This window comes from Adiantum capillus-veneris, chromosome 17, assembly GCF_014529385.1.
Source record: "Adiantum capillus-veneris isolate H3 chromosome 17, ASM1452938v2, whole genome shotgun sequence".
NCBI classification, from domain to species: Eukaryota; Viridiplantae; Streptophyta; class Polypodiopsida; order Polypodiales; family Pteridaceae; genus Adiantum; species Adiantum capillus-veneris.
In genome coordinates this window covers 89,804,952-89,820,709 of record NC_140947.1, presented here as the reverse complement: position 1 = coordinate 89,820,709, position 15,758 = coordinate 89,804,952, and the positions used below count along the sequence as shown (strand labels likewise).

The 15,758-nt window shown below is 43.5% G+C and overlaps 1 protein-coding gene across 2 annotated transcripts in view; it reads left to right on the top strand.

Annotated features, from left to right (window-relative positions):
• Window positions 1-11,884, top strand: part of LOC147437681 (ABC transporter C family member 14-like) — a 31,172-nt gene extending 19,288 nt beyond the window's left edge. The window contains exons 4-11 of one of the 2 annotated variants that reach the window (XM_086487178.1): window positions 5,683-6,369; window positions 6,499-6,663; window positions 6,747-7,041; window positions 7,140-7,354; window positions 9,997-10,302; window positions 10,418-10,481; window positions 10,818-11,057; window positions 11,160-11,884. In XM_086487178.1, coding sequence (XP_086343304.1) covers window positions 5,683-6,369; window positions 6,499-6,663; window positions 6,747-7,041; window positions 7,140-7,354; window positions 9,997-10,302; window positions 10,418-10,481; window positions 10,818-11,057; window positions 11,160-11,263 — 2,076 coding nt within the window. In that variant the 3' untranslated portion in view covers window positions 11,264-11,884. The remainder of the gene's footprint in view (window positions 1-5,682; window positions 6,370-6,498; window positions 6,664-6,746; window positions 7,042-7,139; window positions 7,355-9,996; window positions 10,303-10,417; window positions 10,482-10,817; window positions 11,058-11,159) is intronic. The other variant, XM_086487179.1, reaches the window with a different exon arrangement.
• Window positions 11,885-15,758: the final 3,874 nt, after the last annotated feature.

The following is a 15,758-nucleotide window of genomic DNA, read 5'->3' as shown; positions in this document are numbered from 1 at the left end:
GCAGGTTAACGAACTTTTGGAGAAGGGCTTAATAAGGCCTAGTACTTCTCCATATTGTTCACCTGTCTTGCTAGTACAGAAAAAGGGATGGCACATTCCGCATGTGCATAGACTATAGATCTCTAAACAAGATCACAATCAAGAATCGATTTCCAATCCCTCGGATTGACGGCATTCTTGATAAGTTACAAGGAGCCAGAGTCTTTAGTCGTATAGACTTGAAGAGCGGTTATCATCAAATCCGCATAGCTCCTCAGGATGTGCATAAGACTTCATTTAGAACAACCTTCGGGTTGTATGAATTTCTAGTGATGCCTTTTGGGCTCACTAATGCACCAGCTACATTCAACAGAATGATGGATAGAATCTTCCACTCATACAGAAGCTTTACAGGCGTTTTCTTTGATGACGTCTTAATCTTCTCAGAGACGGAAGACGAACACTATAAGCATCTCGCCTTAGTGTTTGAAGAATTACGCAAACACAAATTATTTGTGAATGCTAAGAAGAGTGAGTTCTTTCTAAAAGAAATCCACTATTTGGGCCATATAGTATCTCACAACCAGGTGAGAATGGACCCTGATAAGATTCAAGCAATTGTAGAATGGCCTACGCCAACTACAGTACATGATGTACGAAGTTTCCTTGGCCTCTGTTCTTATTATCGGCGTTTCATTCGAGCTTTTGCCGCGATAGCAGGTCCCCTCCATGACCTGACAAAGAAGCGGATTCCATTCCATTGGGGGTTTGGACAAAAACAAGCTTTCGAAAAGCTTAAGTATCTACTCAGTCACGGACCTGTTCTCACCGTCCCTGATCTTCGCAAACCTTTCGAGGTATACTGCGATGCATCTGGAGATTGTGTAGGAGCAGTTCTGAACCAAGAGGGTCACGCGATAGCCTATGAAAGTCGGCGCCTTAAAGATGCAGAGTTGCATGCCTCCATATACGAAAAAGAGCTAATGGCAGTAATTCATGCTCTTTCCATTTGGAAACACTATCTATTAGGAGCTGATTTTATTATCAAGACAGATCATCAAAGTCTTCGCTACTTTCTCACACAGAGAAAGTTATCAGAAAAGCAGATGAGATGGGACAACTTTCTTTCAATGTTTCATTTTCAGATTTTACACACTTCTGGAACAAAGAATGCAGTTGCAGATGCTCTCTCCAGGCGTCCAAAGATCAATGCACTCACAACAATTTATCATGAGGAACTAGAATCTCTCAGCGAGATGTATCCTCAAGATCCAGACTTCGCCACAATTTGGGCAGATCTTCAAGCTGGTCACTCAAAGCCACCTTATTCTATCAGGGATAATACACTCTATCGTCAACAAGCAATATGCATAGCTCAGCCCTTACGACAAAAGGTGATGGATGAAGCACATAATTCTCCTTATGCCGGGCATCGGGGAATTGCTTCCACCACTAGTGCCCTCGAAAGGTATTTCTTTTGGCCAACACTCCGTGCGGACATTGAAAAACATGTACGTGAGTGTTTAGTATGCCAAAAAGTGAAATATGACAGACATAAAGTTTATGGCAAACTTCAGCCGCTCCTTGTGCCTAACACGCCATGGGAAAGTATTGCCATGGATTTTATTACGGATCTTCCTCGATCCAAGAATGGAAATGATGCAATCTGGACTATAGTAGACAGATTCAGTAAGCAAGCCCATTTCCTTCCAGTAAAGAAGACGATCAAAGCTGATCACATGGCTAGAATATTTCTAGCTCAGATTTTTAAACACCATGGATTGCCAAAGACTATTGTGAGCGACAGAGATCCCCGCATGACTAGTCTATTTTGGCAGGCATTGTTTGAAAACTTGGGAACTAAGCTTGATTTTTCATCAGCTTATCACCCTCAAACAGATGGTCAAAGCGAAATCGCTAATGCTACTGTTTTAGATCTTTCAAGTGCTATGTTTCGGAACGACAATCCGAATGGGAACAGTACTTACCAATAGTTGAGTTTGCGTATAATAATACCATACATTCCTCAACTGGTAAAGCCCCCTTCGAAATTATTTACGGGAAGCCACTCTTACTTCCTATTATGTTGACCAAAGAAAACATCTTCGCCGCAGATGAATTTGTGCGCAATATTGATATTGCCCATCAACAAGTAAAGCAAGCGATTCTTCGAACTCAAGAGCAACAGAAGAGAAAAGCAGACAAGCACAGAAGGAATCTCAATCTTGAAAAAGGACAATATGTCCTGCTTCGGTTTGAGAAAGCTAGATTGAAAAAGCGGGTCGGCAATGGGAAAGTTGTCAAACTTTCCCATAGATTTTACGGCCCTTTCAAAATTACAGATAAAGTCAATGATGTGACTTTCAGATTGGATTTACCTTATAATTGGCGAATCCATAATACTTTTCATGTCAGTCTCCTCCGACCCTATGTTGGACCTCCTCCAGTGGCGCCAATACAAGAAGATCCTCCAGAAGTCGAAGAGACTGAGGAAATCCTTCAACCTGAACAGATAATACACCACTCGGAGAGACAACTCAAGTCGGGGAGTCTACATCGAAAGTATTTAGTCAAGTTCAAGAATTACACTCCTTTAGATGCAAAGTGGATGATTGAGTCCGATCTCAAGGACTACCCTGACATCTTGCACAGTTATGTTGACGCTCTACAGTTGAGGTCAACTGTTTAGAACCAAGAGGGATGTAACTAAGTCAGACTTTGTAAATAATTAATTTATTTACGAGAAAAGAATTATCTAATTAGTTGTGTGCACACCAGAATAGACCTAGCAGTTCTAAGGCCTCAGGTGAGCCTAAATGCTGGCTAGAACACCTCAGAGGGACCTTAGCAGAAATTACCCTGAAGCCCTAGTGATTGGGAAATCGGGTCTTCAGAAAGGGGTAAACAGTAGCCTCAGATTTTAGGCTCAGGAAAAATACGCGCGTCAGTACAAGCACATGAATGAGATGGGGTCCTTAGAATAGTGACCCTAAGGCTAATAAAGCTAATAAAGCCTTAGGGTAAGTTTCGTTAAATTAAATTTAACGGTCCGTGCCCGGGCGGGCGGCCGGACAAGTGTGAACAGGTAAAGGCGGTACAGTGCCGGTGCAGCATTGCGTCGACAGACCTTTGGTGTTCTCATAAAAGAATCATTGGTAGCAGTTGTTAGTTAGTTGCACATTTTTAATTAATGAGCTAGAAGTTTTTAAAGTCAAAAGTTGAATGGTTTTTAAGTTTTTAAAGTAAGTGTGCCAAGTGGCACACTTACCAATGCAAACTAACTCTCTCTCTCACTCACTCTCACCCTCTCTCTCTTCCTAGCGTCCCCTCTCCCTGATGGCTATTTAGGAGCCCCCCCTCCCCCATTTTCAGGGCTGGCAGTGCACCTACCCCCCCTAATGTGAGCGTGCTCTACGCGGTGGAGCCCTCCATTGAAGCTTGAGAGCAGCCCCTTGCGACATATGTGGTAGCCTTGTGCTTCCATTGTCAAGAACAAGGGATCTCACAGTCATAGACACCTTCTGGTGAAGTTTCATCGCGAGAAGCTGCCGTAGACGCTCTCTTAGCAGAGTGCGGCTGCTGTAATTCTCTGTTTTCAGTCCCTAATCACCTCGATTAGGGCTGTTTTCAGCAAATCAGCCATAGAAATTCTCTTCTCTCTCCTTATCCTAAGTCTACATCAAGTTTGGCGTGATTCCATCGCGAAGAAGACCTCTGTTTCGGCGTAGGGGTGCGCACAGGTAAGAATTTCAGGTTATGTGCAGAAAATTACAGCAAGCATGTGCGTGTGCATTTTGCTTGTTTTCTCTTTTGTGTTCGATGCATGAATGAATGAGCATGAAGGCAATACATAACGGAAGATGGACTCTCCTCTGTGAGAGCTTCCGACGAGCTGTTTTGGAAGATAGACTCTCTTTTCGAGAGCTTCCAACCAGTCTCGCAGAAGATGGGAAATCCCCTAAGCAGAAAGAAAGTGGAAACACTTTCTCAGTCAGTAGTCAGAACAGAACAGAAGAAAGAATAGAGGACGGGCATATGCCCCATTCCTGTGCTTGTAAAGATTCTCCCTTAGTAATAAAGATATTCTCTTTATGGGGGGGGACCAGCCCATCTTCTGGTCCCCAATGAAGTGTCAAGTTTTCTCGCTCCCTCTAATTCTCTTGAGTATTTGAAGTGCAATTAAACGTCAGTTTACGCTTCCGTATTTTTGTGACAGCAGGCGGGGGGGGGGGGGAGGATGCGCAGCGTGAGTGGGGTTGTATTCGTGAATTACAGCAGCAAGCGGGGGTAGCGGATGCGCAGCGTGAGGGAGGGTGCAGTTTGCGTGAGTGGAGTGCAGGTTACGCGAGGGGGGGTGGCAGCAAGTTACGCGAGTGGGGTGGCAGCAGGTTGAGAGAGAGAGAGAGAGAGAGAGAGAGAGAGAGTTATAGAATGGCGAAGTTCCGTTCCCAGATGCATTGGCCCCAAAGACTGGCGCCCCTTTCAGTATTTCTTTCTTGATTACAACTCTCAAGGGTCCAACTCTCTGCGACTTTGCATCTAGATGCTCCTAGAGAGTGGCTCCAAGGGTTCTTATAAATTGTACAAGGGATGTCCAAAAGCAAAGCCCTGAAAGAATCAGGTTGAAAAAAGCGCTTGATCTAAAAGCATTCGTCTCCAATTACATGGCACTAAATCAGCCCAGAGCCTGCCGTACAGGCCATGTCAGCAGTGAGGGCGTTTTTCGGCCCAACATGCCACAATATCAATCAGCGCAATTTTCGGGATTTTCTGTACAGCCACGTCAGCAGCAGCTTGGCAATTCTTTTAATTTTTAGTGTTTGCCCCCCCCCCCCCCCCCCCCCCCCCCCCCCCCCCCCTCTCGGCCTAACCTTCAAGTTGGCTCCAAGTTCCCCAGGGTTAGGTTTTAAAAAAAACCCTAACCCCTCGTCCTTAGTGTATGCCAGGTCACAAATTTGTGACAGGGCTGCTCAAGTATATTCTTACACTCAAGGTAGTTAAGCAAACAACACCCGATATCAAAAAGGTTTGAGGGAAAATTACCAAAATGTCCCTTGAATGTGTGGAAATGCTTGAAATACCCCTCAAATTTGAAAAATTCACAAAATGCCCTTGATTTTTGACAAATTTTGTAAGAAGTTCCCAAAATGCCCTCAAATTTTAGCAAAGTTCCCAAAAACCCCTTGTCAATCTCAGAAGCATTCCTGAAGACATTAAGGTTTGCATTTTTTTCTCATAGGAAGATTGGTTCTCCCTAAATTGAGGATGACAAAATCAGGGTTTTGATGATACTTTGAGATCATGACATGAAACACTTTATTGTTTGTAGACATCATTGCCACTGTTTGTGAGCTAATTAGTGAAAATTTCTGTATAAGGCAATTAAAACAGGGCTTCATTATCTGAAAATTGGAGCAATTTATCCAAAATTGATACTGATGTATTTTGGGAATTTTCAAAATTTCAGAGGTGTTTTGGGAATTTCTACAAAATATAGGGGTATTCTGGTAAAGTAACCCAAAAATTATTGCACCTGCCATGGTTGGAATAAAAATGTACAATTGCCTGTTTCTGTCCACCAAAGAAACCTGATAACCACCTGGTGATGGGAGGCCAGAACTAATGTACAAGGGTGGCCTGCCCTTGGTATTTGTTTGCACAGAATTTTTTGTCCCTCTATGATAACCGTTTCTGATGTGGTAGGTGTTGCAAGATGGTGTTATACAACAAGCAGGAAGCTATATGGACTTGTTAAAGGCTGGTGCAGAGTTTGGAGCATTAGTAGCAGCTCACAAAAAAGCCATTGGGAGTGTGGAGTCAGACTCAAAAGAAGACTCTATGGAGGTGGAAGATTTAAGGGTGGGCACCCCCACCAGTCAATTTAGTGATGCCTTTGATGAGAGTGTCAAGATGCTGACACGGTCAGGATCAGGATCATTTTCAAGCTCACAGGATTTGAAACGCAAGATCTCAAACTCTTTCTCACCATTGACTTTAAACGAAGTTCCGGGGAAGCTTGTTGAAGAAGAAAAAAGGGAGACTGGCAGGGTGGGCTGGAATGTGTATTGGTTGTACTTGACAAAAGCTTTTGGTCCCTTCTTTCTTTTGCTAGTATTGGTAGTGCAAATCATCTCCCAGACCTTTGCCATAAGCAGCGATTTCTGGCTTTCTTATGAGACTTCAGAGAGCTCTTTTAGTGCGGGTATGTTTATACGCATATATGCACTGCTTTGTGCATGCAATTGGCTGTTTGTAATCATCCGGTCAGTTCTTATGGCTCTCTTCAGCTTGAGGAGCACACAGAAATTTTATCTTGACATGCTAAAAAGTATCTTCAGAGCACCCATGAGCTTTTTTGATACCACGCCGACAGGAAGAATTTTAACACGGGTATGCATTGGATGAGTTCGTTTTTTGGAAGTAATATACAATGTATGCTTTGGGAAACCTGCCAGGAGAGGGAGTTTGTAATTAGTGGTATCACAACTTTCTTACTTGCACTATTCTCCATATTGACAGGCTTCGACAGATCAAGCCACTATGGACATCTTGCTGCCTCTTTCTGTCATGCTGGCATTGATACTTTACTCTGCAACTATAGGGGTTGTGATTGTGACCTGTGTAGTGACTTGGCCAGTCATCTTTGTGATCTTGCCACTTGCATGGGTGTATCTGCATTACCAAGTAAGTATCCCTTTTTGAATCTGCATGTACTTCAGGTTGTGAAAGAATGATCTTGTAATAGGTGGGTCATTCTGGTGTGACAGTCATTTTACATCAGCTCATCAAGAGAAATCACCCGGCTCGACTCCGTAACAAAGGCTCCTGTTATCCACCATTTTACAGAGACAATTGCTGGGTTTATGGTCATCAGAGGGTTTAGAAAGGAGGATGATTTTTTCAGCACAAATTTATCTCGGGTCAACACCAATCTCAAAATGGATTTTCACTTCAATGCTTCAAATGAGTGGCTTGGCTTCAGACTTGAGATTATTGGAGCAACGGTACTTTGCGTGGCGGCCTTTCTTCTTGTTGTTCTGCCTGAGAGCATTATCAGACCATGTGCGTGCCCACAATTTTTGTGATATCTTAAAAGTGAGAGGTCATTATGTGCCTGTTTGTCTCACTCTTCTGATGAGAATCGTTTCCAATTTTTGCAGCATTGGCAGCTCTTGCACTCTCCTATGGATTCTCTCTCAATACCACCCTAGCAGCATCCGTCTTCTTCAGCTGCATGATTGAGAACAAAATGGTTGCAGTGGAGCGTGTTGGTCAATACACAAGACTTCCAAGTGAGGCTCCAATGGTGATAGAAGGACGCGTACCTTACAAGGAGTGGCCTGGAAGGGGGCACATCAGCATTCGAGACTTAACTGTAAGCACAGAATTTACTTCTCCCTTTATCCCTTTCCAAAACTCAATACCTGGCTGTCTCATCAAATGCACCAAGCAACGATACCAAAACATTACTTTCCGTTTAGCATCTCTGTGGCCTTTTGATTGAAGTACCTGCAGTTATGTTACAGAATCCTTATAAGCATAGCCCACTGCAGGTATAAGATGGATCATATTTACATTCATGCAGTATCATGCTCATTCAGTGGATCCTCGGTATAAGGTGCCTCTGCCTTTTAAGGGTTGCATTGTGTGCAAGAGTTTCACTATAGGATATTCTGCTGATCTTTTCCCAAACCCAACTGAGGGATCCTGCATTTGTAAAGACGTTGCAAGATAGTTCATTCAGAGCTTTCATCCATCTAGTTCATTCAGAGCTTTCATCCATCTGGGCAAGTCAGGTTATTACTGCCTCAGGAGCATTGCTTTGTATATAAAGCAACCCTTTGTGCTGTGTGTGAAGCCGATAATCTTGCTAAAAGTCATTCCGAAAACACATCTAAAATGCCCTCAGCTTTCCCATAAGAATCTCTCACATATGTGTGATCTGCCCAATTGATCTGAGCCCTCTATCTAGTGTGGCTTTACTGAAGGAAGTCATGCGGTCTCCAAAAATGTCCAGGCAGCCAAGACAACTCTGCAGGACCACTCAACTTCCACTAAGGACGTCCCTTCTCAAATCCCAGGCATCCACTCAGACAGAGTGGCTCTCAGTAATAGCATGGCAAGAGGCACGGGCTTTTACTAGCCTCATCTTGAAGTTTGCAGAGTCAAAAAACCCGAATATGTTAGCTATTTAACAGTTCTTCTGATCCCAACTTCCAAGTGCTGTGTGAAGAGGCTTTAATTCTAGATTTAGGCTCTTTAGGAGTTTCTGTACTTGTTCAGTCCTTCGACTTTATAAAGAAGTGGAATGAAGGTCAATCATTTGACTCTTGAGATTGAATCTTACACACTCACCCACTCAGGGAAACTTTTAAACATGGGGCATCCATAGTCACCCCACTCAGGGCAACTTTTGAACACGGGGAATAAATGTGGAAAGCGAGAAATGCTGTGTTGGGACTGAAAGGCACTAGTCCTCGACATAGACTCCAGAGCTGTCTGATTATTTGGATGCAGCTTTTTAAAGCTGGGATGGTAAATGCGTGCTAATCAATGCATATGACTGTTAAGCCAGTCAATAACTCGAAAACTCTAAAACTTGCTTCAAAACTCTCTGTATTGAAACTTCGTGGCTACTCTGCATGGTGGTTGTGCTTTTTAAGTCAATGGGAGAGATCCTTGATTCCTTGTACCTGCTTTTTTTGAACTTCTTGTGAAAGATTTCATGTGATACAAATGCAGCTTTGATGCAGAAAACATGACTCTTATCCATTTAGGCTAGACAGAAGGAATGCTCAGAAATGTGAGTAACGAACAGTAAATTCAGTCAGAATGGTAATGTGAGGCTCTGGAAATCGTGGGTACTCTGGGTACCTCCAAGACGCACCATATCTCACCTTGGGGAATGGTAGAGCTTGTGTCTATGGGTACTTGGGTACTATCATTCGCTTTAAAGTTTGTGCTGGGCCTCAGCCCCAACTCTTGGGATAATTAAAGAGGTTCAGAATGATTAAAAAGCGAGTGTCCTCTTTGCCAAAGTTTTTGAACCATTAAACAGATAGGAGACAATAATTTCATATGCATCATGATTAGAGTAAAGCCATCGTGACTGAAAACACGTGTTGGGTTTTTGCCTTCCAGGCACTAAGCAAGAGATACTGAGGAACCCCCTAAGTAGTGCATTAGGAGCAAAAATATATATTTGTCTGCTAAACTTGTAGTCTTGTCGTGTGGGAATTCAAATAAAGGGGGTATGTATTTCTGCATAAATAGCTCTTTGTTTATCTACAGTCAGTTGTTAATTTCCTGGTCTGTGTATAGTAAGAGAGAACATAAGACGAGGTTGGGACAATGCTTTTGGATGGAATATTATTGCAGGGAAGAACTTGTTTATATGCTTATCAGACATGGTACATAAACCCTGATGGTTGTTTACACATAAGATGTCAATTGCAAGAAGCCAATTGTGTTAACACTTTTCTGCATGTTCTCCTGTCACAGGCTTCTGAGTATGCTGTGTGAAACGCTCTGCATTATCTGGCTTCATATGGTGCTTGTACAAAGCCAATAGGCTTAATCAACATGCTTAATCAATGAAGTTTACTTAGTACTATCTTACACCTACAACTAGGGTTGCTATATGTAAAGCTTAGAATTATGACATGCTTTGTACAAGTACTATCTTACAAACGTACATACAGGGTCGCTACATGTAAAGCTTAGAATTATGGCATGCTTTGTACAAAGGCTCAAGCGCAGGGTCTTCTGGATTTCCGTACTTTGCACGTTCACTCAAAGAATGGATGAGTTTGACATGGAAGTATCTGTAATGTATTTGCACCGCCTTACTGAGCATCCTACCCTGATGTTGTTTATAGGCTCGGTATCAGCCAACTATGCCCTTGGTTTTGAAAGGGATTTGCACGTTCACTCAAAGAATGGATGAGTTTGACATGGAAGTATCTGTAATGTATTTGCACCGCCTTACTGAGCATCCTACCCTGATGTTGTTTATAGGCTCGGTATCAGCCAACTATGCCCTTGGTTTTGAAAGGGATCAGTTTAGATATTCTGGGTGGACAGAAAATAGGGGTGGTGGGAAGAACTGGGAGTGGAAAGTCGACACTCATTCAAGTGCTTTTCCGCATTGTGGAACCAGCTGGTGGATCCATCTTGTTTGATGAGGTAGACATTACTTCTGTGGGGCTCTACGACTTGAGATCAAGATTGGGCATAATTCCACAAGATCCTGTCTTGTTTGAAGGCACCATAAGGACAAACATGGATCCTCTTGATATTCATACCGATGATGAGATTTGGGAGGTATTTCCATACTTACATTCCTTTGTGATGATCGATGAATAAGCATCAGTTTTCCTTTCTGTGTTCATTAATTTCAGATGATGAGCATTTTAATGGTTTTTTTTCTGAAAATCAGGGACTACAGAAATGTCAGCTGGCCGACATTGTCAAAGAAAGGGCAGATAAGCTGGATGCAACAGGTACGATTGTGGTTTCTGGTTTTCTGCTGTTTTCTGCGAAGCTTTCCTTGATGCACTCACATCCATACATACACGTACGTACGTGTTTGTATCTATGTATTATAGAGCTTTCAGTTTCTAGTTGTTTCTGTATGAGGTGCTTGTCATCAAGGATTCCTTCAACAAACTGACAGACATCTTAGAAAACTATTTTATGAAGCTTGCACCAAAAAGTGGCTTGTTTAAATTCAGAGCAACGTAGTTGGCGTCTTAGTCCAAAAGAGTAAATTTTGATGGTGCTCACCATAAAGTGAGTCTGGTCATATTTCAATATAATGGGTTTAACATGATTTCCAGTTGTTGACAATGGGGAGAATTGGAGCGTAGGACAAAGACAACTGCTTTGTTTAGGGCGGGCTCTTTTAAAAAAGAGCCACATCTTATTTTTGGATGAAGCCACTGCCTCCATTGATGCACAGACGGATGCTGTGCTTCAAAAAGTTATTAGGCAGGAGTTTCGAGACATAACAGTTGTGAGCATTGCGCATAGGATACCTACTGTCATGGATTGTGACAAGGTTATGGTACTTGAGGCAGGTATGGATTGTCATAGTTCATGATCGCTTTGCATTCAAAAAGAAGTTAGTTTCTTTGTATGTGGCCATCATGTTAATAACATTTTTGGCTTCTCCCCAACAGGTTACCTTAAGGAGTTTGATAGCCCAGCCAAACTACTAGAGCAGCATCCTACAACTTTATTTGCAGCTCTAGTCCGAGAATATACGACAAGATCTAAGGGGTGATGTTTTCTATGAGAGGATATTGAACAATTGTTCCACATACGGAATGGACGATGGTGGAGCACACAGCGCTGTTTGATGCATAAAAGATTTCTGCAGTCCTTCAGCAAGAGGCCAAATTCCACTTCGACAACCCATTCTGATGTTCAAAAGTCCTGTCATTGGCCTGCAATCGATGAGAATAGCGACACTAAAGTGATGGGACCGCCATCACCACCCTTACTACGTTCTAACACCGCATTCTTTACATTCTAACATCCTATATGTTATTCTTTTGGCAAAGCTAATCCAGTTTTGACCTAACAACACGGACCTGACGGTCGCTCCTAGAATTTTCCCTTCGAAGTTGGCTACACACACACACACACACACAACACTGAAGCCCCTTTTATTTGGGTCATGGTTATTCAGTACTCACTTGATAGTAGAGCAGGGAGGGGACACTTTTTGAATGTTGAGATGATGTGCCATAGTAGATGTGCATACATTCTTTCAAATTTGCAGAGCTGTAAAAAAGGATATTGCTACTTAACGACAATTGTCCATATCGATCTCTAAGTGGAGCCTTGGTAAATTTGTAAACACTCACTTCTTGATGGCGGTTCCAAATTGATTAGATCTTAACGTGTTGCATTTTTTAGAGAGTGCTTGTGTAGTGCTAGCAGGCTTTTTTGTTAGGCTATCCCAAGGGTAAGGCCATAGTGTTGCTTAACCGTTGTGGCTTACTAAAACTCTAAAATTCCAATTCTATTCCAAGAAATTTTCCTGTTGGTAGAGAATGAAACTATCAGTGAAAAGTGAAAGTCCTTGAAAAGTTATTGTTGCTGTCCTCTCTCTCACACAAGTTGAATGCAAGTGTTTTTTTACAACTTTTGGATACCATTCCATGGTAGATACTTAAGTTTGAAGAAGAAGAGGTTAACACATAGGCTATCTTTCATTCTGAACAGGTCTTTGATACTTTGGATGGAGTTTTTCCCACGATACTACACAAGAAGTTTTGGACAAATTCTCACAATATTTCCCACATTGTGACTTACCTCAACATCATGAGCTTCTGTGAGGGAGGGCATTGCATACCTAGCTAGGTATGATTGGGGGTAGGGGACTGTCGGCCCGGTGGGGGGGCCGAGGGTCCCCTGCCCCCAGTCGTACCTAGCTAGGTATGCGGTGCCTCTCGAGCAGAAGCTTATGATGTTATGCATTGTATGAAAAACACCGAGAAAGACTCTGTTTTCCTACATGAGAAAATTTATACATCTTCTTGTGCTAGCCCTTCTGATACAGTTAGTGTTTATGTGCTCTTGTTACTTGGTAAGCCTAAGGTTGGGTTCATACAAGCCTGGCGGAAAATCAAGAGCTTTCGCCTGCCTCCAGGCTTCTTTCACAAAGGACAGAGGCAGTAATTTTATACAAAACAAAAACAATTGAATCGGCTATTTATATTAGTGCAGTGGAAAGTTGCAGGCGCATGGTGTGGTGGGCGAGAGATCGAGCTGCACCCTCTGTTGCAAAGTGCAGGGTTTCTTGTAAATCATGGCATTAGAGTGATCCATGTGGATGGATCTTAGGCTTTAGCCATCCAACTTTCCCAAAATCAACCCGGTCTAATGGGGGTAGGTGTTCTGTACCTCGTCGTATGTTTAAAGCAAACGAGTTGATGACACAATGCAACCGTCACAATAACAGGTTGCAGACTCATTGAGGACAAGACAGTGATCTGAACCCACAAGCTCTCTCTCTCTCTCTCTCTCTCTCTCTCTCTCTCTCTCTCTCTCTCATATGCAAGAGATAATGCCGGATATTAGAGCGGTAGAGGAAAAGGGAAAGATTACTTTTTATCAAGACGGAAGAATGGTGATATTGGAGCGACGCCCTCTCATGATGGTGCGAGACCTATGGGACCACACTCAAAGTTGCTACTTGGAACTGTAATGGATCCCTATGCCTTGATGTGAGTGCCTTCGAGGATAGTTTCATTGGGAGGAACATCATATTTTACTCTGAGACACACCAAGCTCCTGCCAGTCTATGCCACATGTCAACGGATACAGATGGGAGATAGCCTACAGACAGGAGACTCGATTGGAGCACAAAGGACGAGGCTCGGGGGAGTGGCAATTCTCTTCAGGGAGGAGTTGCAACCATTGGTACATATAGCTCGTAGGGATGAGCAGGCAAGGTACATGTGGGTGCGACTGAGGGCAGAGACATGCAAATATCTCTACATTGCCATTTGCTACTTTCCCCTGAGTATATGCACCACCTAGAGGACAATCCCCCTTTTCTATTTGGATGATGACATATGGGAGTTCTCACGAGATGGTGACATTATCATCCTGGGGGACTTCAATGCAAGGATTGCCCAGTACCATACAATATTTTATGATACGTCAGAGGAGATGTTGAGGGAGTTGGATATTGCGGAGATGGGCCTATCTAGACTATCACAGGATGTGGAGCATACTGAGTATGGACGATACTTGATATACATGGGAATTGCACATGGCTTGTCCATCTTATAGCCTACACATATTTTTCGATGCGTGAGGTTTTACATGCTTTCCACACAGACATGGAGCTAGCATAGTGGATTATGTCATGGCGCAACCAAGCTTTATCTCTAGTATCCAGGACCTCACAATTGGACCCAAACCTTTTGGGGTGGTAGTAGATCATGCCCTTGTATCGAAGACCATTTGTTTCCAGTTTAGCACACATGCCACGGGTAGCATCCCCTACTCGCTACACCTTTATGCTGCAGGAGACAGACTCTATCTACATAGATGCGATCTACAGACACATGTGCACTGAGGAGCCTTGGCTACCCCTAGAGCATCTTACTACTATACTGACACAAACTCTACATGATGCAGCAGCGGAGGCATACCTACACGCCTAGCCTGATCAGAGATGACGCTCTGGGAGCATGCCCCAGAATAGTTGGTATGATGAGGAGTGCCATGAGATGAGAGCCAGACTTTAGAGGGAGGTGCTTTTGGGGGACCTCACTCATAGACAGTCTCAGATTGCCTTCCGACGCCTAGTACGATGGAAGAAGAGGGTTTTTTTGGCCCTCGGCTAGAGCAAGGTCTATATCAGTTATTCTTGAGTCAAGACTCATGGGGAAGCATGGCGACTTTTTCACGAGCATTCCTTCCCTCCTGCCATTACTTCTATAGAGGCTTGGGACCAGTATGCATCATCTCTGTACACACTTCTCGGACAGCCACCTCTTCAAAATCCCTTCAAGCCATGCCCACACACATGTGCTTTTTTCACCGCTGAGATGGTGAAGAAGGCCATTGATAGGATGAGAACTGGGAGAGCTTATGATCATGATGGCTTAGTGGCGGAGCATTTTATACATGGTTGGGACTTGCTTGCAGAGCTTCTAGCAATGATACTTGGAGTCTATCTACTAGTGTACCCATCTTCAAGTCAGGAGACCCAATGGAGCTTGGGAACTATCGCACTATCATGATTGGACACACATTGGCACAATTGTACGCATCCATTCTCGAGTAGCAACTGAGTAGATGGGCAAAGAAGGAGGGCATACGCTCAACCGGGCAAGCAGGGTTCAGGAGAGGTTTCTCTACTCTTGACCACATTCTGACACCGAGAGCCATTATTAAGGAGGGCAAATCACATGGGAGACGGATCTATTGTAGTTTTGTGGATTTTCACAAAGCTTTTGACACAATGCCCATAGCTAGATTGATGCGCATACTATAGGAGATGGGAGTACCCACAGAGTTGGTTTGGGAAATCATGGCATTATATAGATTAGTAGTGGGGCATGTACACACTCCAGAAGGGCTATCTACATTGGTTCAATCCACTAACAAGGTGAAGCAAGGCTGCCCGCTCTCCCCTACTCTATTTTGTATATATGTGGATGGGGTTTCTGACTATATTGAGAGACATGGTGATAGAGGGACACAGCTGGCAGGGACATGGATTCCACTATTGCTATATGTTGATGATATTGTGTTAATCTCCGACTCTCCAGGGGGGGTGCAACATCACTTGGACGCATTGCTTAGGTTTGCCCACGACAATGGTTTGTCTGTCAACCTTGGTAAAACCAAGGTTATGGTGTTTAACACCACCCCACAGTGGATCGGGAAGGCAACACCCACATTCACCTATGGCCATGAGACAATGGAGTATACATATGCTTACACCTACCTGGGGGTGGTCTTTAGTGGACCGGCATTCTCAGCGAGGAGAGCAATAGAGACAAGACTGACTAGAGCCTATGCAGCATTGGGGGGATTGGAGAGGATGTGTTCATAGACCCAGTTTCAGGAGCCTCGGATGAAGCTCTAACATATTGACACCTTGGTGGCCTCCGCATTGCTCTATGGAGTTCAAATATAGGGGCCCCTCTTTGGACCATCATGGGAGGTCGGGTCGCACTGATGGATGGAGAGACATGGAGAAGCCCTTGGTCTCTATGATCTCGCGACTCATCAAAGCCAAGGCTTCAGTA